The sequence below is a fragment of the Thermobia domestica genome, chromosome 5, assembly GCF_964235325.1.
Source record: "Thermobia domestica chromosome 5, izTheDome1.hap1.1, whole genome shotgun sequence".
Lineage (NCBI taxonomy): Eukaryota > Metazoa > Arthropoda > Insecta > Zygentoma > Lepismatidae > Thermobia > Thermobia domestica.
Window position 1 is genome coordinate 5845151 of NC_137458.1, and position 27212 is coordinate 5872362.

General features: G+C 33.2%; 1 protein-coding gene across 1 annotated transcript; it reads right to left on the minus strand.

Moving 5' to 3' along the window:
- Positions 1 to 27212, minus strand: LOC145685705 (uncharacterized). The gene is made up of 3 exons (XM_081758150.1): positions 26981 to 27212; positions 16268 to 17548; positions 1 to 7329 (listed from the first exon to the last, which is right to left on the minus strand). Exons 2-3 carry the CDS (start codon positions 17528 to 17530, stop codon positions 7213 to 7215), a joined length of 1380 nt encoding a protein of 459 aa, XP_081614276.1. The 5' UTR covers positions 17531 to 17548; positions 26981 to 27212; the 3' UTR covers positions 1 to 7212.

The window sequence follows — 27212 nt, forward strand, 5'->3', positions numbered from 1 at the left end:
TATATTCCAGGTAATTTTAATTTATTTCACAATTTCTTCGTAAACATACATTACATGCATTCAAATATATTTACACATATGCACACACTCATACACATACTTTCAAAAGTCAATATGAATTACGTTGCAATGTTCAATCATACTGCGAAAGGAAACATATCACTTTATCCTTGATATAACACATGGTCGCTTTTAACTGTCGTGTCACACGCAATACATTTTTAGGCTTTCTTTCGTGAGTATATTTCATTCTTTTGTATACGAAAACTTGAACAAGTAAATTTTTAACCATAATTTTTTCATTTATTTCATGAATATATCAAAATAAACTATGTACAATGTTGTTATTATCTTTTTTCCTATAAAATATGTGCAAAGCAACGGGAGATATGTACATGACATGGGAGCGACAGATAGTAGAAAGTTATGTAGATACGACATCTGGTGATGAACACAGAAATGGTGGGTGAGGGGAAAATATTGGGAAAATAAAATTATCTTTAAAAAACAGTCTGAACTATGTACGCATTCTACCTAGGTACATTGGACTGTGATAATAAAAATCACAGCTCTTTTTAAATCAAATATTACTGAGAAAGTGAAGCTTCTTATGGTAATATAATCTATTCAAAGCACAGTTCTATCCAATATTTGAATTGTTGTATATTGGTATCCTAAGTAAATTGACTCGCCAATGGAGTTATGTGTTAATTGTATATACAGGGTGTCTGAAAATATTAATATTTTAAACAAAAAATTGTACTTAATAGTTGAGTTATAATTTCAAAACATTTTTGCATTAAGTGTATTTAAATTTCACTTTCTACAAGTTTCTCTGTATCCTAACACAGGTAGAATTTCATCTGAAATTCAACCCTGGAGTACTACCACCCAAAATAAATATCTTTACATTTGCACAAATTATTATTTTGGTATACTACTTAAGTTTATATGATCCAGGTATGTTTTGTTTAAATTTACAGTTTTTTATGTATGTGGCGATTCTCAAATATATACAAAAAGCACTTGTAATTAATATAAAATATAAATTCATAAAATTATAAATATCTGTAGGTATCGTGCTCAATTAAATTGAAAAATAAATTGATTCAGTTTGGAAGACATCACTTATTATGAAGTTTGAGTTTTATCGAATTAAAAATATTATTTAACTTCAGGTCACCCTATATCTTAACAAATCATCTATATGTTTATCTTAACAAAACTGTTCTGTGTGTTGTCACTAAGTATACAAATACCTGTATTCATTTTGGGTACATACTTAAATTAGTCTTACGTTGTGCAGTATACTATTTTGTTATATTTGTTACGTACATAGAAATGTTACCATCGTAAAATTGTTTTGGAATTTATGTAGCAGTAAAGAGAGTTTCATAAGACAAAAATGAAGTGTAAGGTGATATAGAAATGTAAATAAAAGTATTGTTAAAAGAGTTTTGTTAATGGCAATGTTTTCACCCCGATGACAGAACTTTCTTTGTCTTTCAGCGATGAGCTTTTGTAAGTCAAAACTTTCCAGCAGGAATTCTGCAAAAATTTCTGCAGAATAAACACCTGTGATTGTTAAAATTACGCTTTACGCGACGTAAAAATCAGTTCAAACTATATTTATGCGAGTCGTCTGTGCATTTAAGACATCTACACATAGCAGGCATGTTTTTATACTCTTCTGTTGCCTATTTTTTCTCTCTGGCAATTTTTCTGCACAAGTGCGACATATTTTCTGCGATCACATCCGCTATGGGGTTTTTCACAACGAGAACTATATTTGGTTAAAACATCGTAAAATAAATTTAAAAAAAATGTATAACCAATAAGAAGACATAGTCTAATGCTTATGGTAAACACGAAAACAGGAGAAAGTTACCAATAACAGAGTGAATGGTTGAAAACAAAAATATGTGTTTTAAATTTAAAAAATGTGTCTATTTTAAAGCTATGTTTTTATCACGCTCTTACGGTCATTATCAATACTACTTCCTTTTGTAACACAACAATATAAAAAGAGACAAATAATAAAAGTTTTTAAATAGTAACAGTACATGTAGTAACAATTACGATATCAATAACATATCAATTGTTCATGTCTCTTAAAAAAAATTACTCATTTTTTTTAAATACTACAATTTGTTACAATAAAAATAACAATGAAAAATGAAACTAGTGCATCACAAGTTGAGAATATGTTTTCTTTTCGAGAAGATAGCCATATCACACTCATACCCTACATATTTTATACATGTATACACACATTTTTACACCCTTTCATACACACACATATTATATATGTACACACAATCATACAATCACTATTTTCCTTTGTTTTTTTATATTTATCTTAAGTGCAGTTACATTTTTCAGTATGAAAATTAAAACAATCTATTCACGATGATACAGACACAAATATTATGATGTAACGACTAGAAAGTACCTTGTTATTATTATTATTATTATTATTATTAACTATTATTATTATCATCATCATCGTCATGATTTTAACCGGATTATATACAAGATGCACACTTTGTTTCTTTGGAAAGCGATCAAAATAATTTCAAGAAAGTAATATGTATATGTACACACACATATATATATATATATATATAGGTACGCTTTGTGATATAATTGTAACTTGATTATCATTAGAAAAAATCACAAGTAAAATATTATTGTTTTTTGTGTGTAATTAATATTAGAAAAAGCAGATTCTTTTATGAAAAAACATCTTTTAAATTGCAAATTGGAGTTCAAAACTCTATAAAAATATTCATGTAGTCTATCATTAGAAAGATAAGCAAATTTTATTTGAATATTTTAAACTTTTTTCTAGAAATCTATATATTTTCAACAACCCTTCAGATAGACGCTTCTACAAAATTATTGACTGTTCAATCTTTCTCTGCTTCTATCTCTATTTATATGTTATTAATAACGTTTCTCTTTATAAAAAATGACAAAATGAAAATTTTCTTTGAAATGTCATTAATATTATGATGTGCAATGAAAAGATATGTGTAGATAATTATTTTAAAAAGTTATCATTATTATTTAGTTCTAAGTTTCTAAAAATAAATAGTTTATGAAAAAAAATTATTACTAAAATAATTATAAATAGAATCGAAGCACTTACTAAATTAGCGACACAGAACATTATTTAAATGTATTTAACTTAATAACTAAAAATTATTAAGATAAGTTTAAATATACAGAAATGATATAAGTAAACAATATATCATATCAATTCCCGACACTTTTTTTACACATTCCTAAAAACCAATAATTAATATGAAATTTTACATACAATGAATGTTATCATATTCGCAAGAAAAGAACATTTAAATTATTATAGTCATTACACAAATAGCTGACACAAATGTAAATTTTTATTTTTTATTACGTACAAATTTTATACTTACTAATTTGTTAAAATTTGTTGATTTTTTTAAACTAAAGAAAAGCACGTAAAACCAATGAACAAATATTTGAGTAAGTATACTAGTTAGTCGTTTTATATCTAAAGCAAATTTTATGTAATATTTCATTTTAGTAATAGTAATAGTAACAACGTACATAATTAAAGTTAGGAACATTAACATAGGAAAATGTACAGCTAGATATCAAGGAACGGACACACACAAAAATAGTGGAAAAAATCCTCAGTTCTTGTAAACACGTCACGATACGTAACGTATCCATCTTTCGATACCCGCCTAGAGCAATTGAGCATCTACTGTGTCCAGAATGAAAGTTAAGAGATTCGTAGGAGATACTTTGCTTTACCTTCTATAAATATACACATTTTTCATTCCAACACAGCTATTTTACTAGAAATCCTTTTCGTTTTTTATTTTTTTTTACTTTGCATTTTGGACAGCTTAATGGTTTATTCTTTTACATTTTCAGTTCGCTTCATTATTTCGCGTTAGCATATATGTAGCTCTAACACATTTGATGAGCTGTATATATATATAATAATTACATTTGTAGTTAATATTCATATACTGTATATGCATATAAATATATTGATACATACACACGTGCGAAATTTAACGTTATTGTAACAACACAAAATAAAGTACAAGCAAAACAATAATAAATACTTAATTAGTTATTCTTCTTTCTCTATTCTTCGAATAAGTATTAGAACCAAATTTTGAGTCTAGTTCAAAATTAAAACTATCCAATTCATCTGTGTTAATATCAGTAATATTCTGAAATTCTGTGTTGTTATCTTTATTATCACACACACACATATTCTTTTAAATATATAATTTATTGAATTATTTCACATTAAGAGGCCTAATCACTGCGAAATTAAAATACCGCTAATTTTACAGTACTTATGTGATATCTTCAAATAGATAAAAGATAATCGAAAAGTTGAACAAGAATGAGTTAGACATTATTAATTTGCATGAGGTACCGTTATCACGAGTCACCTAGTAGCTTTCCTTTTGCGGTCATTTATAAACGCGAAAAGAAATGCTAATTTTCTAAATGGCTGGAAATCGAAAGCAGATAAATGAGTCGTGATAACGGTATCTAATGTAAGATAATATTGTCTAGCAAGCTTTTGTTCCCTTGTCGATTATCTTTTATCTATTTGAAGATATCGTATAATTACTGTATAATTTACGGTATTTTAATTTCGCCGTGATGGGGCCAATTGAGGCTCTAAGTTACACTGTTCCAGCGTGTCGTCAGTAAACAATTTGTCAAACCGTTAAAAAAATGTCACCTTGAAACAATTTGCAATCACTTTTATATGATAAGTTTAAAATGTACAATTTAAACAAGTATTAAATCTAGATTGGTTAAGATTTTGTTAAGGTTCTCAAAACTTAAACTAAATTGGTAAATTTGCAACAAAAGTGTTTAAAAGGTAGTTCGTAGCAGAAGATTAGAGAAAGAAGATAGGCAAAATAAAATTTGATAATAGTTATAATTATCTAATGACATCTACCAACACAGTCCATGTTTCTCTGAAGTATCACAGGTACTTTGTCTGCTAATAATAATTCAATATGCATTTTTTTTCCTCTTTGAAATTATCTATCTTCCTTTTTAATTAAAACAACTCACTTATATATATTAATAAATCTAAGATTCTAACAGCTATAAACTAACAATACGGAATATTTTTTTAAATAATTTTCATATTCTTTTTACCCTATAAAATAATACTACTTGTACAAAACGTTCTAATGTTTTTACCTGAATTTTATGACAACACGTCTTTTTCTTTTATACATGTGATAAAATAGCTGCCAGTCGAAGAGACATATCTTATGTACTTGTATGCACATGTTTGTTTTACATAAATATTTAATAATTAATATACAATAACATCATATTTATAAAACTTATTTAAAATCACGAAACAAGAAAACATGCTTTCAAAGAAAGAATTGATGAGATCGCATTATTGTATTTTTCACACATACTACATGCAATAAATTGGAAAATATTTAAGAGAAAAACTGTTTTGTAACATGAATGCCGAAAAAACTGATTCGTAATTTTTAAATTTTATTGTATAACGGAGTCACGAAGCAGTGTTGCTAGTGTCAGGATATGCTTGTATTCTTTTTAATATATATTGTACAATATACATACTTGGGAATACCTTTTATTTAAAAGAAATATTCTATTTTTTAAAGTTTAAATTTTGAAGATTAAATTAGTTCAGAAATCTTTCTTTTCTTAGTTTAGATTTAAAAAAGTATTCCTTGTTTAAATACATAAAAGCTATACTTACGTTGAAATTATGGAGAAAGGATTCACGTTTTCCATAATCAATGGTATTAACTTGAGAAAAGGAAATTGTGCATTACTGATTGCAAACATGTTTATTTTGTGGGAATGTCAGTCTTATTAAAATTTCTCTAGACTTAATCTATAAGATATTGTTATATTATGCGATCGATATTTGACACAGATCTAGCTCATCGAATGATCAGTGTAACTCTGACGAAAAAACAATAGCTTCCATATATTTAAACAAAGGATATCTTTTTTTAAAAAATATAATTTTTTCACAAGTTAGAACGTCAATTTTGTGATCAATTGAGCGTCAACCTTTCTTAATATTCATAAATTGTTTTTCATAATTACATAATTACTTTGTAAAAATTAAATTTAGATTTTACAGAAAGTGAAGAGAAGTTCGAACTTATTGATCGTCAAAGAGTTTATTTTTTTAAAATCTTTATAAGTAATGATAAAATAATTAACCAAGTATATATATATATAAAAATATTGATAGCCGTCCATAATAATCCGCCTCAATATTTTTGTCATTGTAGATGAAGTAATGCTTGTACTTTCGACACACCCTATATATACACCTGGCATTTGGATACTACTGTGGACATTACACTGATTAACTACAAACTCGAAGCTAAGGTTGATATTAATCCAATTTGTCGTTGGAAAATGGCATCGTTGTCGCATGATGCTATGTAATATTCGAGATTAGGATGACGTCACCAGGAAACATTGTGAGAAAATCTTCATTTTTTTTTCTCATTGGAACTTGTTGAAAAAATATATAGGGTGGGGTAACATGCACATGGCTTGTCTTCACGTTTCGTTTTGTTCTCTTTCGTGATAAAATTTTCCTTTTAGTTCTTTCTAGAGAACCAAGTAGTCATTAGATTTACGGCCAACAAGGGACAGTTAGAAAAGCTAAAACGCATTAGGCCTTATATAATAATCTTGTTCGTAATCTGAGATCGATTTTTTTCTTGCAGTAAACAAACTACAAATCTTCCGATGCATCCAGCCTGCGAGAGAGAGAGATCAAATCTTCCTGCGAGTTGACGTTCTCTTGTTTGCTTTTTTTTTTGTTTTGTTTACTCTCTAAGGCAGCTTTTGCGCCTGTTCTGTATCTAATATGTTTTTTTTTCGTAAAGAGAAAGATTTAGGAAAGTGTAGAGTGTCCTTAGTTATTATGTTGTCTAACTATCATTCTTCCTTCTCTACCATTTTCCGTTTTCTTTTGTATCTTAAAAAAAATATCATCATGGAAGCTTTGATAGTCAATTAGCATATTTTTCCTTTCTTCTCTCTTTATCTCTCTTTTACCTATTCTTCGAAATGTTGAGTGGAAAAGGGGGAATGGAAACTCACAGCTTAATTATCTTCTTTCTTAAAACTTGACTCAGGAAAAATATCTGAGGGTTTTTCTTTTTACGCTGACATTTTTTTCAGTCCGCTGAGTTCTTCCACAAGGGACTCTTCGCTGGAAACGAAGCGCTTTTGTGGTGACCTCGAGACTTCTTGACCTTGGACTTTATTGTTGTTATCCTACGAAAACAACAGGGAGAAAATAATAAGATTACATTATACATAAAAATATACCATATAATTAATTAATCTAATAAACTCCTTTATTATAGGATGTACGAGGGTAATTCGGAAAGTAATGCGTCCAAGACCACTACTTAGCTAATAGTCCCGCAAACATTTAGGAACTGTTTAACATTAATACGCAGACATCAAGAACATCATTGCTTAAGCTATAGAATGTCACTTGTTTCACCTTCCTATCTCTTCTCGTTCCAGAGTAATGGAGCAATCCAATGGTGACGTCCGGTTGAAGCAGCGGGCTGTCATTGAATTTCTCACTGTGGAAGGTTTTGCGCAGGAACACTTATCGCCAGCGACGAGTCGTGGATATACAATTATGATCTGGAAACGAAGTGTCAGTCGATGGAGTATAGCAACCGCGAAAAAAATTCAAAATTGTCCCATCTGCTGGCGAAGTGTTGTTAATATTCTGCCTCATCCTGAATATAATCTAGATATTGCACCGTACTACTTTTGGCTCTTCCCCAAACTTAACAATCATCTTAAGCGCCAACGCTACAGTTGTAACGCGGAGTGAGAGCAGCCATCACAATTCTTCGCCGACGACATGAAAAATCTTGTTTCCCGTTGGTGCGTGTTGCACGTAATGGGGATTATTTTGAAAAGTGATGACAGAACTTGTAGCTGACATTTCAAGCTTTCCACTGATACCTGTATCGATGCTGTATGTCAAACACAAATCACCTTGGAGGCACTACTTTCTGAATCACCCTCGTAATAATCAATATTTAAATATTGCTCATTCTAATTTCAAACCTTCGTACAACTTATATTAAAATAAAATCTAAGCAAATTAAATAATTAATACTACTACTAATGATTATTTTGGCAATCATTATCTTTATCATATACATTATCTAATAATATATGACAATAAACATAAGTTTTAGCTGTATATTTTACTTTCATACTGTGTCTGATGAAGGCAATGGCATATTGCCGAAATGGAACACAGATTAATAATGATATGTACTTGTTTTGGCTATATTTTTAATTTTGTTTAAGTAATCAATGATAATAATAACAACAATAAACGGGCTGGTGAAAAGTCAAAGTTGATGCCAAATGGCTAATCTTTCTTAAAAGAGATTCCCCGTGTTTGCTGTGAAACAGATCCTTTGTGACGTAGGCCTCAGCAAGGCTGACTATCTACTATACATATATCGATGTATTAATTCTGTTGTGGGCACGGTGATGCAGTAATGGAGCGCTTAACTTTGGTGCGTACGACCCCCTGGTTCGATCGCTTTCAAGTAAGTTTGTGGTGGACAACTTCATGTCCGTGAGTTTCCTCGGGGTACTCGTGTTTCCTCCCACTTTTACATTCCACCAATTCTTCCATCATCATTCATTTGCCTTAATCATCCGCCTCCCTTAGCCTTAAAGGCATAATCGTGGGACGTTAAACTAAAATATTTCATTTTATTTTTGATTAATACTGTTACATATTTAGAGAAAATAACGATTATTAAATATCCTGTATGTTATAGAACACTAACAACATGTATGCATAAATGATTGCATAACGATAGGGCGTAAGCAGCATTGGTCAAATTTAAGTGTCATATGTGTAACTTTTCTTTAAGGAGGAGGATATGTCACTTGGAGATTTCTTTGCGTACATCAATAAATCATAGGAGGGACAATATTTTAGATTATACTAGATTTCTCATTAGTTTTCCAGTGCTTACTCTCGCAACACTCTTGGTACATCCTACATAATCTTGCTGTTTGCTTTGATTTGTTTTTCAGTTTAGGCTCCCTTTCAGCAGCGAGGCTATATGAGACGTGGACCTGCAGCTTAACGTGGAATCCGAACCACATGAGTTCCCGTCTACATAACCTAAGGTTCGGTATAGTTGAGAATTGCAACAGTGAAATTGAAGAATACGTTGTTCCAAGGTAGTTTAAAGTGTCTGTTGGACAATTTATCCATTCGTTTCCATCTTTCACTCCCAATCAGAATCTTACACCTTTCATAAGGGCTTCATTGGCAAATAAAGGGCAAACTGTTCAATTCCGACGTAAAGCCAACGTTGACAAATACTATTGGAGACCTACTATCTGTGGTGATACGACAAACTCAGTTCCTTATACGTTGAACGGAAAGACGTCAAAGTCAATGATGCATTTAGACGCGATATTGATGTCCTTTGAACGGTTTAAAAATAGCTTAACTTGTGCTACAAAAGAAAAAGAATTACGTCATGATAAAGAATGACGCTATCAAAATAGATCGGATCGTTTTTGTTCCTTCCTTCTCTAAGCGATTGGCGTATAAATATGACAAGTGTCTATATAAAGAAATTTGCGTGAAAAGACACGAATAGTTTTTCAATTGGACAAAAAGAAAAGGCTAACTTTGATGCACGGAATATACCTTTATTACAACTTGTGTGTGTGTGTCGTAGAGAGAGAGAGAGAGAAAAGAACAATGTCTAAAAATATCGAAATTAGCTATTGATCAATAAGTAACATGTCATTCGTGACATGTTACTGCAATTAACTTCGTTCGTCATCGGGCCAACCATTGACGTCAAACGTCTTGTAACTCTGTTTTTTTTTTCACTTGAAGCGCCGCGGCGTCGCAAGATAATAGGTGTAAAAAAACTCAATAGTGTTTATGTTAGTTAGGTTAAGCGCTGTGTCTCTCCGGGTTTTTATTTGTATTGCAGCTGACGTTTCTAGAACATCAGTAATTCATACGTCACATCCGTTCGGCGACATTCACCTTAGAGGTGATTGATATTTATAAGGAAAATAAGATGTTTACTCAGAGAAAAACAATACTGAAGATACAAACAAAAATAATATGAGAAGCAAGAAATATTACATTAGAGGTTGTTGAACCTCATATAAAGTGACTTACGCAGCGTACTTCTAGAACTAACACATAGTTACAAGGGTTGTTTATTCAATTCCAAATGTTACGCTAGATTCCTGTTTATTGTAATCTATTTTTTTAGCATCTAGATCAGTGGTTCTCAACCCAATACCTATCACGACCCCAATTTTATCATTTCCTCTTGCCCGCGACCCCCTTATAACTTCTGGTATTTAATAAGCTTGTGTGAGATTTTTACCTATTGTGGAGGTCTCACGATATCCATTTCTTGTATATAGTGGATGCAGTAACTTCCCTAAACGCGAATGGGTTAAAACCAAATTTGGCCAGGTCATTCATATTACAAATATCGAATCCGTTACGTCATAGTGTTTCAAAATGGAGGTCGTTTGAAAATTTTGAAACTTCATAACTCCCTTAATTTTGGGTCATGTGATAAAAATAATTATTTCTAATTTTGGTTTAAAAAACTTGGACAGTTGTTAAGAAAGTTATTGAGTATTGTAAATGACTTGATAATGTGCGTCACGAAGATTGAACCGGACATTACCGCACTAGTGAAACCACACCATGCTCAGGTATCTCATTAGTTTTCAATTTTAATCGTATTTCAATATACAGGTTCTGTTGCATTTCTATTTCTCTGGAATTTCAATATGCAGTTCTCATTAGTTTCATATCGTATCTATTTCATTTAAATTGATTTTTAAACAACTCTGCACCTGTTGAAAATGTTTAGTAGACCTATTTCTTTTTGTTGTATTAACAGAACGTATAAACATAAAAATATGTCTATCAGAACAAAAGTCAAAATAATTTATAATATTATTTTCCGGTCTAGATTCTAATTATGTTTATCTCTTCCACTTATCTTCGAGACTCCATGAAACCCTCTCGGATTGAGAAACCCTGATCTAAATAGGGATGCGTACGAGACAAGATTTGTGGCTGTCTCCTTTCGAAAATGTGCTATAAAAGTGATGTCTCGACTCAAAAAATGTATATTTTTCTATTGAAAGAGCCGTGTCTCGACTCGAATTTTGTCAAGAAAATCCTGTCTGGACTCGTCTCGTGCGCATCCCTAGATCTAGACTAGTGAATTGTGATCGTACAGTAATACGTAACATTGACCCAAGAATGATAATCGTATCTTTCCAGAGTTAATTAGTTATATAGCACCGGTATACGTATAATAAATTATATTTAATTTAGTATATTATATTATATTAAGAGGATTCACATTGATGTGATGTTGTCTAACTCCAAAACGGATGGTGGGGTATCATATCAGACTTCTTCATACCTGACACAAACGCTCTGCCACTGAGGTGCATGTCCAAGCAGCATATATAAGTTCTTAAGATTTATGGCAGGGTTCTCACCTCTGATGTAAGAGGTCACTGCTTTCATCCTAGGGTATTCTAGTTTCTAATGGACAACATTGTTTCTGTATATTTACTTGAGATTTTCCCGTTTTTTCAGACATTCTTAGCCCGCCAGTTTTTTCATCAACCACCCGCTTTCATTAGCTTACAAGGCGAAATCGTGAGGCGCTAATTAAGTATTTCGTTTTTTCTATAAGTTAAGAGGAAGTATTTTATACATGACTTCCAATATTAATCAATTAACCGTATTTACTGTATACTTGTAGATTGATATATGAATGTAGGAGAAATAGATAAAGCGAATTCGCAGTAGATCGTTACCAGAGGGAAGGTCCTTGAAATATTTCCAAAAAAGACCTCAATATATATTGAGGTTTCTATAAATAGATTCTCAGAAAGGACCGACTTTCTTGGAGAGAAGCCTTGCCAACCCTTGTTCAGGGAAACTTCGATCCAGCCGAAAATACCCGCCCACGCGGACGAACTCACGTCTGCAGGATTTTCATGAATGGGGAGGTATGGTCCGGGCACATTGCCAAAATCCCCGGGCCAGGGAGATACTCCCTTGCTCCGCCCTCCCGTGGCCAACAGCTGGTGCAGCGGAGGGTTCTATTTTACCTCAGCAGCGACGAGATGTGAATGAAATTGCAGAAATGGAGCGCGCGTGGGCGTCCCTGAGACTAAAATAGATGACAGAGGGTTTTTCAAGGGTTGAATGGAGGAAAGGGGAGCTTTAGCTGGGTTTTCATAGTGTGGGTGGCGTATAAAAGGGAAGTACAGCGGAAATGCGGAACATAAAGAGACAAACACTCAGCTGAAAGAAACAGAGGGCGTTGCTGCTTGATGTGGGTGGATGAATTTAACGAGAAACAGGAACTTGAAAAGAAAAAAAAATTACATTAGACAATTACGTTAAAAGATATCCTTTTATAAATTCTCTTTTTAGCTCCAACGTAGATGATGAAAGAGAACATGAGTTCGTATCCTGAAAAACATTATTATTACATCACTTTTTGTATTCACGGAAGGATATGAACGTGACCTAGATTTATGTGGGAGAATATATCATGTATCTCTTAGACAAATGCCTCATAAATAAATACATAATGTTTGAAATAAACTAACCACGCACGGCGTAGTCCAACACATGACAACCAGAAGTTCTATGGTTTCATTAAATGAAATACGATTAACAATGTACGGTATAAAAAATCATTACCGAAAAGACGGGATAGCTCTGCGAGGAAATAGGAGAAAAAACGTCCATTTTTGATATCTGCGACAGTTGGATCCAAGTGGCGCATCCAGTAAAACTTTCTTTCAGTTTAACGTCCCACGATTATGTTCTTTAGGCTAAGGGAGACGGATGATTAAGGCAAGTGAATGATGATGGAATAATAAGTGGAATCAGAATGTAGGAGGAAAACGGGAGCACCCGAGAAAATCCATATATGCGATGTTGTCCACCTCAAACTTAGTAGGCCGGGAATCGAATCGGGACCCCACGCTTCAGAAATAAGCGCTTCACCATTGCGCCACTGTGCATCCTCCTCTAGCACCTAGTGATCCTCTCAAATTTTCAGATATCTTTGAAAGCCTGACTAAAAAGAAGGCACAACCTTCTAAAGCTTATTCTTCTCTTATTAACGGAATCTCTTTTTTTTTTTTTAACCCAGCGTATCACATGGTAAAACGAATTGCTCTTGGCCGCATACTTACCCCATTAACCGTTCGGATTTCACATTAAGCAATACGTTCCGTATTATATACGAGCATTGCTAAAACGGAATGTTGAACGCCAATCAATCAATCAATCAAGAGTAGTTTATAGTTGATGAGAAGGAAAGTTTTAGATAAAATCCAATTCGTATGACTGACGTTTTTGAGGGCACAGATAACTTCTTTTCATAAATTTTAAATTTATAGAACTTACAATCACATAAAAATTTCTATGAGAAACAAGTAAACAGCAATTTAGAAATATTACAAGCATGGAATAATTGGTATTCTATTATTATTATTAAGTATTCTGCCTTTTGTGAGGTCCTGGAACTAATGAGGATTTTTTTCTTCTCAATTTTCAGTTTAGGCCTGGAAATGTGTTTTCCACGTTTCTCGATTTTCAGCTTATTATTTTAACTCCCAATATTTTCTTCTGTTTCTCAGATTATCTATCAATTGCGTTCTTCGTCTTCTTATTCCTTGCGTTCCTTCATCTTTCCTTCTATGGCGGTATGAAGAAGACAATTTTCTTCGCAAAATGTATCCAATCCAATTGGCCTTCCTACGAACGATACTGGATAGAAGCGTCCTCTTCTCTCCTATCCGTTTTAAAAATCTTTATTTATTGCTCTCTCTGTCCATTTTATCTTCTCCATTTTCCTCCAATTCCACATTTAGAAACTCTCTAAATATTTCTTCTCTAACTTCCGTAATGTCCAAATCTGTGAACCATACAGTATACATAGCACTTGACCAATTTCTCCCTGAGTCCCATATTAAGCCTGCTAGTTAAAAGTGATGTTTTTTTGTTGAATGCTTCTTTGGCTATGTCAATTTTCGACCTGATCTCTTTGCCGCAGTACGCGTCTTTCGTCAAAATACTTCCCAGATATTTGCAATGATCGACATCTTCAAGTTCTCTTTGTGCTACTCTGACACATAAGGGAGCCTTTAAATGGGATATTCTCATGACTTTCGATTTTAAGATGTTGATTTCCAAACCATATAGTTTATCAATCATCTCCTATAGTCTTTCTTCGGTTTTAGATATAATAACTGTCTAAGCTCGTCAGCAAACTGCGTGCTCTGCGTCAAAAAGAACTATCAATATTATATGAAAAAATAAATATTTTAGTTTTACGTCCCACGATTATGCCGTCTTGGCTAAAGGAGACGGTAATGATGAGAAATGAAGGAAATGGTAGAATGAAGAAAGTAGGAGGAAACGGGAGAACCCCGAGAAACCCATCCACTTGGTGTTTGTCTACCACAAAGTTCACTTGGTGCGAGCTGAGATCGAACCAAGGGACACATGCACCAGAGATGAACGCTCTATCACTGAGCCACAGCGGCCCCTCAATATTATATGAGTGGTACAACTGATTAAAGTGGGATCGTCAACGAGAATCGAACCCAGAACCATACGCGCAGGAAACATGCGAAATAGCCATTGGCTATAAAGGGAATCTGTGAGAAGAGATAGGGAAGAAAGATGAAATGGGAAAATAATTTTTGAATCCAAAACTTTGTGTCCAATTGATAAATCTACTTTTTCGTCCGTATCTCTTTTAAAGTTTCCTTAACGGAAATGTTTCCTATCTTTTACTTTAGTTTTATTTTCATGTGAAGAGATATATTGCTGCTGTGTAACACCAGTAAAAAATTTCTACGTGGAAACTTCCATTTCTTTTAACGTTGCAAAGTTTCTGCTGCATCCCATTGGGATTAGCTGTTTTGCATCATTTGAATAAAAAAATATGAAAGATATATATTCCTATTGGTTTATGATTCAGAAGTCAATAACATTTTCAAACAAGTATATTTATGTGTACAATATTCTTTTCGGTGTTATTTAGCAGTTAAGTTTCTACTATTATAAGAATTACGAGTATTACAGTCGACAATGTAACTTTATGATTTAAAGTATGTCGAAGGTATGTGAGAGAAATAATGGGGCTAATGCCCAAGAAAGACAGAAACAATCTTCAAGTCACTAGATACTGTATCATAGTCAGAGCCGTAACTAGCACCCGGGGCGAAATAGAGTTCGGTGCTCCCTACACTCATCTCACCAAGCTTTTCCTTCTGCCGTTTTTTTTTTTTTTTTTTACATATAAGAGAAGCAGCTTTTGTAGTTAGGCTGCTCGGAATTTTTATCAAGCTGTTTGGACAGACCATTGCAACAGTCACCAGCGTATTCTTCTACAAATAAGAGCTGTCTCTCTATAAAAATTAAGATTTTAAAAAGTTCTATTTCTTTACCACAAAGGCAACCGAATTGATGTTTGACATAAACAAAAGAGAGCACAATCACTATTGTTAAGAGACCTCATCACTGCGAAATTAAAATACCGCTAATTTTAGACCAATTATGTGATATCTTCAAATAGATAAAAGATAATCGAAATGTGGAACAAGAGCGCCCTAGACAATATTAGTTTGCATGAGGTACCGTTATCATGAGTCACTTAGTAGCTTTCCGTTTGCGGTCATTTATAAACGAGAAAATAAATGCTAATTTTCTAAATTGCTGGAAATCGAAAGCAGATAAGTGAGTCGTGATAATGCTATATCTCATAAAAATAATATCTAGAGAGCTCTTGTTCCACCTTTCAATTATCTTTTATCTATTTGAAGATATCATATAATTTCTGTTAAATTAGCGGTATTTTCATTTCACCGTGATGGAACCTCTTAAACTTTCGGTGAGAAAATAACCTTCAGGAGGCGAATATTGCCATACATCAACAGAGATTTTATCTCACTGAAACATGCAGTATGTTAGACTTCCACACCAAAGTGTTAGAAACTATGTGTTAGATTTCCACATCAAGAGAATTGGTCGAAGTGATAACAGTGCTGAAAATCAAACCTCAATTCGGCTCTTGCGTGCAACAACAGACAACAATGTTGGTACACTTACCTTTTGAAGCCCTTCTTCCATACTCAGAAGCTTCTGTATTGTCTGGTAGACGGACGGTTTGTGAGCTGAAGCCATCTGGCTGTCACTTCTGCTACTTCGGTGGACAATTTTACCAATGACTGGCTGCCTGTTGATCGCTGGCTGCATCTGCTGTGCCCGGTGCATCTCCTCCATCACAGGTCGCGTGAAAGGGTGTTTTACAGGGGTAGCTGGTCTCAAGAGAGCGACTTCTTTCTGACCCTGGTTGCTGGTAGAAGCTTTCACGGGAGATGGAATGTAAGAAGCTGTAGTTGGAGGTGCTGTGGTGACAGGTTGCACAGTTTGAGGGGTTGGTACGGTGGCTGGAGTTGTTCGAGGGTGTTGCAGTTGATAATTTCTGGTTGGTGCAACTGTGGGGAGGACAGGATAGTAATGGACTCCTCGAACGTTCATCTTAATTGGAAGACCTGCTTTGCGACCAGAAAGGTAGATTTTGTGACCAGGAACCCAGGGCCCGTGCTCACTGAATTCATTGTCCTTTTTCTGCACAAGTCGCGCCAGGGATTTGAGTTCTTCAACATCCTCATCATCATTATCGTCATCAGTGATATAAGCGTCTGAGGTGACCCAATCATCAGGTCTTCCGATGACAGTCCTATCGTCATTAGCGTAGCTGTAGGTTCTTCCAGGAACCCCCCGATTGTACATGGCACCCATTACAAAATCTTGTACTACTGGATCACTGAGGTCAATGTATTCTTCTCTTTGAGGCGATGGTACAGAGCCCTCGTACCATGTCTCCCGACCAATAGGAAGTACTCGATCGTCCTCAGCGGCGATCTCTTCTTCCAGTTCTCCTACAGGGTCTGGTTCTTCATACCCATAGGCGTACGCTGGCTGTTGCCTTTCGTAATAGGACGGTACAAACGTGTCGTAGCTTTGATATCGAAGATTACCCATGTTACGGGGGACCGTTCCATACCCTGATCCAGTGTTGCTACCTACAGGATAATAACTGACAGCAGGTTCCTGTGGGTAGTACTCATCGGGATACTCTTGGATTGTGGGTTGGTAATACTGATCAAGCGTTGATCCCATATCAACGTAGCTGTCTGCAGCGGAGTATGGTCCCATACTGTAACCCTGGGCTAATGATCTTTGTGGCATTTGCTGCCATGTTGGTCTGTAGGATCGAGTGTACCTCTTTGTACCAAAAATTGGATATGCAAATATTTGAGGGAGGATTATCAGCAGTGCACAAAGCAACCTCTGAGGCGACATCATTTCTTCCACGAATAAGATCTGAAGAAAACAGAAAAGAAAAGAAAAAAATAATTATTCAGGACTTTGGAAACTCCAAGAAAACAATTATCTGTAACTCATACGGTAAATTTGAGTTTTTAACATATTCTAATAAGCAATTGATTTTTTTTTTGTATTTTGTGGGAACTAGCAGTTTGCTGTACACTTTCGATAAAATATTCTTTTAAGAAAGAAACTAAAATACTTTATCTAAATTTGGGTACAGATTTACTTTAGGCCTCCGAAAAATTAGAAATTTTGGGGTTAATATATGTAACTCCAAACAAAAGAGCAATATAATTAAACTATGAGACCGTGCAGAATTGTATTCCTACCGATCTAGTAAATTTCTGTTTAATACAATTCTACAAAGGAAAGATATGATGATTTAAGTATTTTTTTCTGCTAGTGCTTTAAAAAGTCATAATCAAGTAGTAAAGTAACATTTGTTAACTTAGTTCAAGTACATGTTATGTTTAACGATGCATAAGAAAATAATAAAGAAAGTGGTTCCTGAAAATATTGAAAGTAAGCCTAATCAATTCTAAAATTAACTAGACAAACTAACCTAAATTACATTTACCAAAGTTGATCTGGCCTTAGCTAACCTAGGCTGCACTAAGGAGTGCTAAATCAAATGAACGCTAACCTGAACTATATTTAGCAAAGCTGGTCTAGTGGCTATAAACGTATCTTTGGTGCACATAGTCCTGGTTTGATCCACAGTAGGAGAGCACTCATTAACGCAATACGTAGTTTCGATTTCACCTTAAACTTTAGGCCCAAGTTTCCTATAGCCTCGGAACTGAAAAAGGACCAAGCTTGAATAAGCTAATCTAATTTAAACTAAACTACACTTACAGAAGCTGAGCTATCCTAATCTTTATTCAATTAGCCGAAGATAACTTAACCTTGTTTAACATAAGTGGAGATCACCAATACAAGCGTAACTCAGATAATCTACCCTCAACTCAGATTTATTTCAACTAACAAACACGTGTACAGTCATTTATTTTGTGCATCTCTAAACTAAATTTTAACCAAGGAATGTAAGATTGCTTATCTTATCAAATACGACTCCTTAATGTACAAGAAAATATATGTTTTCAAAGAAATATCACGTTTGTAGCCACTTTTTTGTTGGGAGACCTAAGATAAAAAAACTGCACGTAATTTTGAATTAAATTATAAGCTGATGATTAAAGTATTTTACCTGAAATATTCAATTGCATTTATAATATAAACCATCACAATAAATTAAATATTAAGAGCTTATTTCTGCAAATATCCGATCATTTAACCAAATACATAAACATTCGTGTTGTTGCATTTTAGAAAAATAAAATTCATCTGTTGCATTTTTGTTCCAATTTGACAATTTCTAAAATTTTTACCTCTTGTGTTTCAGCAAGAATAATACTGGAATACTTCTTATACGTAAGTATGAATGCTATATTGTTTGCTTATTGTGTGTGGTGGCTTCGAATAGCGTAATCGATAACGCTCTTGCCTTAGGTGCGAGTGGCCTTGGGTTCGATTTCCGATGATACTAGATCGAAAATGTGTAGGAACTTTTTCAGACCAGCCACCGTGAGTGAGGTTTTTCCTGGGTTTTCCTCACTCACACCAGACTGAGAAAAATCCGTTCTCCGGAAAGCGGTTACATAAAACTCCAGCCTAACCTGTGACGTTATGACTTTTAAATCTACAAAACTACGAATTTGCTAAATATAATGAAAATATTTATACCTTATTTTATTGTTATTGTTTTAAATCAAAGTATACCAGTTATGTAGTATGAAGTCTAATAAAAAAAGTTAGAAGCCATTTATGGTTGGTTTATTGCATAATTACTTAGTTCATTACGATTTATTAGAGTCAGTTTTATGTTCTCATTTGGAGAACTTTTTTTTCCTAGAAGAAAATACATTTATTTTAAAAAGAACAATCTTAAAATATAGTATTATTTTATATGTAGAATCTAATTTAAGAAGATGCATTCTCGTTATAATTTAGTCAACTAGTTTTGAATAAACTAATTAATATGAACACACCTATCTTTGTCTTCAAGAGATATTTCTTTTTATTATCTTCAGCTGTGGTGAAAACGGGTTTTTTCATTCTACATTTAGGGGAAAATATTTTATTATAAGGGATACCAATTTTGAATGTGACGTCTCTCCATACAGGATTCTGTAATTATTAAAAGATACAAACCAGCAGCATAGGGATGGACAAGATGCTTGACAGATATGGAAATTTTACGTATTTCATAAATAGATTAGTATACGATTGATTGAAAAGCATGTGTTACTCAAACTCAGAGAAGATAAGGGATTTTTTTGTTTCATTCCTGAAATAGCGTCTCTGATACAAACACTATTAAATCATAGTTTTCCCAGAAGTTTGATAGTAACTATACAATCCTAGATGTTATTATCTACAAATTTTAATAGTACGGTATTTCTCTAGAAAATGAAATGAATTCTTTGAGTTTTACGTCCCACGGTTACGCCGGTTAGCCTAAAGGAGACGGTGATGATAAGTAATGAATGAAATGGTGGAATGAAAAAAGTGGGAGGAAAGGGGAACCCCGATAAAATCCACGCACACGGCGTTTATCCACCACAAAGTTCACTTGGCGGGGGTTAAGATCGAACCCGGGACTCCAAGCACCAGAGGTGAACGCTCTACCACTGACCCACCGCGGCCCCCAGTATTTCTCTAGGAAACAAAAGTGTTCTAAATATTCTAATAATAACTATCCTTATTAGCAACAAGATATTTTCTAAGAACTCTTAATACTCTTTATCATCCTTTGTGGTTTCTTCTAACGCCGCAACATCATCATCTTTATAATTTTATGGAGCCCACCAAGGCTCAGTGGTAGAATGCTTACCTCTGGTACGATCCCACCCAAGTATGTTTTGCGGTGGACAATATCGTGTCCGTGAATTTTCTCGGGGTGGTCCTATTTCCTTCCACTTTCTCATTCCATCAATTATTCCATTATCATTCACATGCCTTAATCATAATCTCCCTTAGCCTAAAGAGCGTAATCGTGGGACGTTAAACTGACAGATTTAATTCCATTATCATTGATAATTTTATGACCATTACTCTATCTCTACTGGCAAACTACTAGTCCACCTTCTTCCTAGACTAAGAAGTTTCTATTCACTAAGGTCATTTTTCTTGGAATACAAGTTAACGCTTTATTTCTATCCATTAATCATAATTTTTATGTTTTTCTCCATTCTTTTACTTCCACTTTATCTTTTATCACGATATACAGATCAATTTCTTTTCAAACTTTTATATATATATTTTTAAAAATTATTTTAAGTTATTATTTCCTTTCCTGCTTTCTACAATAACCTCGTATCACTTTTTGCTGTTTCTATTATCTGTTAATCCATCACATACCAGATAATGATTTAGAATCCTTTCACGATAATGTAACTTCCCTTAATAGACTGCCTGAATGTTGTATAGTCTTGTTCGACAACATGCTAATCACCTACTTCTCTTCAAAACAGACCTATATACTTATCAATAAATGCAGCGGTGGCTTAATAGGAAAGCTATGTACCTTCCAACTTTGCGGTTCGAGTTCGATTGTCAATGGAGAAGGGAATTTCCTTCATTCTACTCTTGTTCCAATGAAGCTCAGAGATTCACTTAGTCTCTGTAAAATAGGTACCTGAGGAAACCTGAGGTAAATGTGTCCGCAGTATGGAGTGACAATATCACCTCCTGAAGGTGTCGCAGTCGAGAAAGTGCGAGAAGAAGGTTTTCCTACTGTAAATAAATGTCAATGCCAAACAGAAATAAGTCTGACAAAATTTTGTAAAGATTTTTTTTTTAAAATAAATAAAAATTATATATGCACAGAGTATTCAGAAACAACGACGACAAAATTTTGGGAGATGATTTCTTGCGCGAAAATATGTTTTAAAATAATGAAAATCAATGTAGTACAAAAAAGCATAATTTTGGAGTCATACTGTGTCGAAATATTTCTTTTTAATTGTGAATTTAAGGAATGTAACACCAGAACGAAAATGTCAGATCGAGGTCGGGTTAAAAAAAGTCTTGATGCTTATTTTGAGCCATAAATTCTGTTATTCTACTGGCACATATTCCATATACATGAATATGTTAATTGAACCTACACCTCAAGAAGATAAAAAAAATAAGCACTACTTTTTTTTTTTACATGATCTTGATATGATATTTTATTCACGATTTTCATACTCTTTTCTCATATCACTGCGTAATTTTCGGTGGGCTATAACTCCGCAGCTAGAGTTCCTTCGTGACAAAGTGGTTAGCATACGCGACTTTGGCGTGTTAGATCGGGGTTCGATTTTCGGCGAGGGCTCATGTGGTTTAGATCCCATGTTAAGCTGTAGGTCCACGTCTCATATAGCCTCGCAACTGAAAGGAACGCTAAACTCATATCAAATCAAATTATTAAAAAAAAACTCCGCAGCTGTATAAACATCCTGACACGAAGATAAAAGTATATACCGACCTGGGTGTAGAAATCCGTCATTTTGGACTTATAGGCTGCCAGAAACATGAAAAAATGAGCTTTAAACGTCCATGCTCCAATACGATGGGAGCTACCGTAGTCGGTTAAGACTTCACTTAGGTACTAGTATGTGCCTTATCCAAATATACATGTTTCAGAATCCTAAGGTATTCACGCAACAATTTTTATACAGGGAGTTGGTGAGTACTTCAAATTATATGACTCTAGCCAAAGTCCCTCTATAAATATTGTTGTATGAGTACCGCAGGATTCTGAAACATATATTTCTGGATAGGGCACATATTAGTTTCCAACTGAAGTCTGTACCCGACTACAGTAAGTCCCGTAGTTTTGGAGCTACGGACTTTTAAATTTCAATTTTTTTAAAAAAATATTTTTGGCACCCTATAACTCCGAAAGGAACCATTTGTGAACCCAGGTTGGTCTACACTTTTTGTCTTATCTTAGTGTCAGGAATCATCTCCCAAACGTTGTCGGTGCTGTTTTGAAATACCCTGTATATATATACATACTATATACTATAAAAGAAAAGTGCACAATGTGAAAACTTTAAATAGCGAAGAGATGGCATAACTGCCTACCAAAGACTAAAGAAAACAAATCTCTTTACTGCAAGTGTCTCTCCAATGACTACGAAACCCCATATTTACAAGGAATTGGCTAGAGAGAACGTGATATGTGACGTTTGATCACATTTATTTTGACGAATGATTTTTTTAAAGGAAAAGGTTTCGTGTTTTCAAGCTCTGAGGAGATTAGACTCACGACACGCCCATTCAATTACTTTTTACAAAAGTCTTCCGTTACCTGAACATCGCTGCATAAGAAAAAGAACACCATTTCCGAACCGGATTCTTTCTTTTGTTTTCTTTTGTTTTGTTTTGTTTTCTTTTCTTTTCTTTTCTTCTTTCTTTTCTTTTTAATTGTTTTGTGATAAAGTTTCTTTTTACAACATTGCGTTCGCAATGCTCATCAAATAGTCGTACCAGATGGCATATGAATTCATATCGTTCCTAATAAAGAAGACAAGTATAATAACGGCCGCCCGGGTTTTCCGGAAGAACGTGTTGTTAATTTTTTTTTCTTGCCAAAGTCTAAATATGAGAGATGAAATGTGGAATTTTATAATTATAAATTTGGTATTAATATTATAGATTATTATAAATATACATTATCCAATTTTATCAATTTCGCTAACAAGATACAGAAGTTTTACCTTAGAAAACTATTAAGTCTAGTAGAAACATTGGATCAAAGGATCTAATATAACTATTTGAATCAAAAAAAATCTTGTACGCCTTATATCTAGAGAACTACATATAGTGTAGCCAAACCCAAACTATCACTTAACTCAGTATGATGTGCTTATTCCCTAGAAAATACGAAAACTCGATTTAGTGGCCGTTCATGAATTTTAATCCAAAAACTAATTCTTGGTCAAGATTGCAATCTTTTGATCCGTTTTCTAAGACCATTACTAAAAGTCTTGTTTATTTGAATTTGAGTTACAATTTTTGATTTAATAATATTATCTAAAGTTCCCCGGAAAAACGTTGCACACCGTTCGTTTGGTAGTGAAATTTTAGATATCCATTTTATTATATTTTACATTTTCCTTGAAATTTATAAGATTTCTGTAGTATGAAAGGAAGATCATAATAAATCAGAATGATGAATGGCAATATTGTTTGAAACAAAATAAAAATACTGAAAATGTGGACGAAATTTTAAACAGGAAAACTCAAGAAAATAGAATTAAAATGGTAGTGTACAGTCAGCGACAAAAAATTCTTACTGTTTGATTAAATTAATTTCGTAAGTAACTTTAGAATGAAGGGACAATTTGAGTAGTTTTCAGTAAATTAAAAAAAAATGAAATTTTCTGTACATTCCAGCTATACCACCATTATTCGAAAATAAATTATACCAAACGGAAAGAGCTTTTGTCGCTGACTGTACACGGATTGCTACAAAAGAATTTGATATACAAGTACAATGCTATTGGTAAAACTGGTGGATGCAATACATAATTATTTCTGGTATAAAAGAGCACGTAAATAACCTTCATCATAGATATTCTTCCATTACTGCAAGGTTACTTGCCGCGGCCTAGAAATTTCCATGCTCCACGGTCTTTCACTAACTTCTTCGTCTTCACCTACGATTTCCCTGTTTTGATATCGTTCATTAATTGTAGTCTCCTTCACCCTCTCCTTCTCTTTTCTTAGACCATACCCCCTACCACGTCCCTCATGATAGAGTTCCTTGTTAGCAAACCTTCCAACCAGTTTCTATTCCTCTTCTTAATAATATCTAAAATTGTTCTTTTCTCCCCACCATTTCTAACGTCCTCTCATTCGTTTTCCGTTCGATTCTCTCCATTCTTCTCTACACCCACATTTCAAATCTTCCAATAATTTTTCATCATTTTTGTGTAATGTGATATTATACAATTATACATAGTGGCGTATAAAGAGATAAAGAAAGATTATATAACATTTCAAGATATTCAATTACGAAGCACTATCTTTTCGAAATATTAAAGTGAACAATTAATATTTAGCTTGTAAGGAATGTTATTTGATTTCGTGATTCTTACACTGTCTCTAATTATGTAAAATTTCTATTTTTCCGAACAGGTAGCATAGTTGTCTTCAACCCTGCAAACAAGCATTTGAACTCTTAGCAAATCTAACTAGTTAGGCTACTGATTCAGTGAAGGAGAGATAGGGCTGGTCAGTTTATTTTTTTCTGATTTCGGGGCTATGTGATTAATTGTAAATTGAGGATGCAGCATGTCAGTCTTACTATTAGAATAATCATCCCCTTAGTAGATCATTTCTTTTGAAGAGAAACTGAAGGAATATTTTTGTTTTCGGAACAAGAAAGTCAACTATTAAAACTTCATAATCCCATATCGTAAATGTGTTAGATAATTTAAGAAATCTTGTTACAAGTAAACTATGAAGTAAACTAAATGAACATAGTACTAAATAGAAAAGAAAGAACATACAGGGAGAGCATAGATTCAGAATTAGGATTATATATATATATATGAAGGATAGCATTTCTATCCATAGATGAACTAAACCAATCACATGTCAATTCACTTTGGACAACCGAATCCTATATTTATTTTTATGTTAAATCAGTAAAACGTCCAACGTACAATTGCAAGGAAATAATAATTTAAATATCGTGGTCATTTTTTTATATAAAGATTAGACAGAAGCTGGGAAATTTTGGCTTCAATTCGCCAGGAATTAAGTTGCAGATATCAAATAATATTCATTCAATGTAAGACACTCTTAACTTCTTATAATAGAAGGATCTTTAATTTTAATGTTTATATATTTTAAAAAGCCTAATTGTATGTTGTCTATATTTTGTGTTTCAAACATTCTTACGCCGTCGTTTTGGTGAAATGCTGATGTCATTGTAAAATGACTACTAAAGATAATCGATAGATTAAAAAAGACTCGGAAATTCTATGAAAATTTGGTTGAGTAGATTAACTTAATAATATTGCAGTAATAGATGTTAAAAACACTTTTCGATATATTAAAAAAACATACTTTTCTAAGTAAGACACAAGTTTTGAAAAACACATTTAACCTCTATTTCAATGTTCAAGAATTAAAATATCTTTTGTAAGAATTAATGTGACATAGCGTATTTTACTGGGTGACATAATTGCGTTTTCAAAATCAATAACTTACGCAATAAAAGAAAATCAGAAAATATGCCTAGATACAATTAAATCACATTTACTATTTTTAAGTCCCAACCAGTAATTAACAAGAATATACCTATATGTAGAGTGGTTTTGTTACCTTCTCCTTTATCTCTTTAAACTTCATAACGAGGAACTACATAATTTATATTGTTTATCAAACGTAGTTAGGGTAATCAAATCTAGAAGACTCAGGTGGGCAGGTCATGTAGCTACGATGAAAGAAAGTAGAAACGCTTTCAAGATTTTTACTGAAAATCCAATTGAAAAGCGACCATTAGAAAGATCTAGATGCAGATAGGAAGGAATATTTAGATGCAACTCCCAGAAATAGGAATACAAAGTAGAAACTGGATCAAATTGCCTAAGAATAGAAGTCAGTGGAGAGATTTTGTGAACGCGGCTTTGAATCTTCGAGTTCTAAAGGCCATAGAGTTAGTTAGTTAGTTTATTTCTAGGATGACGTGAATGATTTATGATCTTTATAAGTTTCTCTGCAAATTGTCAATTTACAGGTCTCCGGTATACTTCCATGTTGCAGAAAAATATATATTAAAACCTACTTAATAGTTAGAGTGAATTAAATGTAGACAGTTTCAATTTTGGAGAGTTAGTATAATATTTAAATCGACTACCGCAAAAGAGTTGGCAAAATTTTAATAAAATTAATTATGTTTTAGTCGAATGAATCTACTTATTTATGAATTTTATACAAGACGTTTTCGTTCTCAAAAATCATATTTCTATCTCGTATAATGATTCCTTATAATCCTTTAACGGGGTAACTATACTTAGTATAAGCAATATTATTAAATATTAAATATATTTTTTGAAAGTTAAAGAGATTAGGATGTACCTTGCATAGCGGTGTTATTTAAAGAAACAAATGAATTAAATCATTGCATTTAAAATTTATGTCAGTAGTGTTTACAATTAATTATATTAAGCAATAGTATTAACATATTAAATGTATTATATCTCTGAAAAGTTAAAAAGTTCAGAGTGTGCTTTGTAAAAGGGTGTTATTTAAAAAGCTTGGGAATTAAATCATTGCCTTTGAAATTTCTCTCAGTAGTGTTTACAATGTTGTATTTTAGAAAATAGCTTTTAATAAAAAATAATAGTAATAATTAACACTTACCTAATTAATATCCAGTTGCAGTTGAGTGTCTTGAGGTGAGCGTCCACACCGTTGATAGAGATTAATATCTATGCAGATCTTCTCAACTGGTTGTTGCAGAGTTGAATGTATATATATAAAAAAACAAACTTTTCAAAAACTTATGTAATCCCAGAGTCAACCACCTGTTTCACTGTCTTGTAGTCAAGTCTTGGAAACGCGCGTGTCAAGCAGTATTTATAACTCCGGTCTT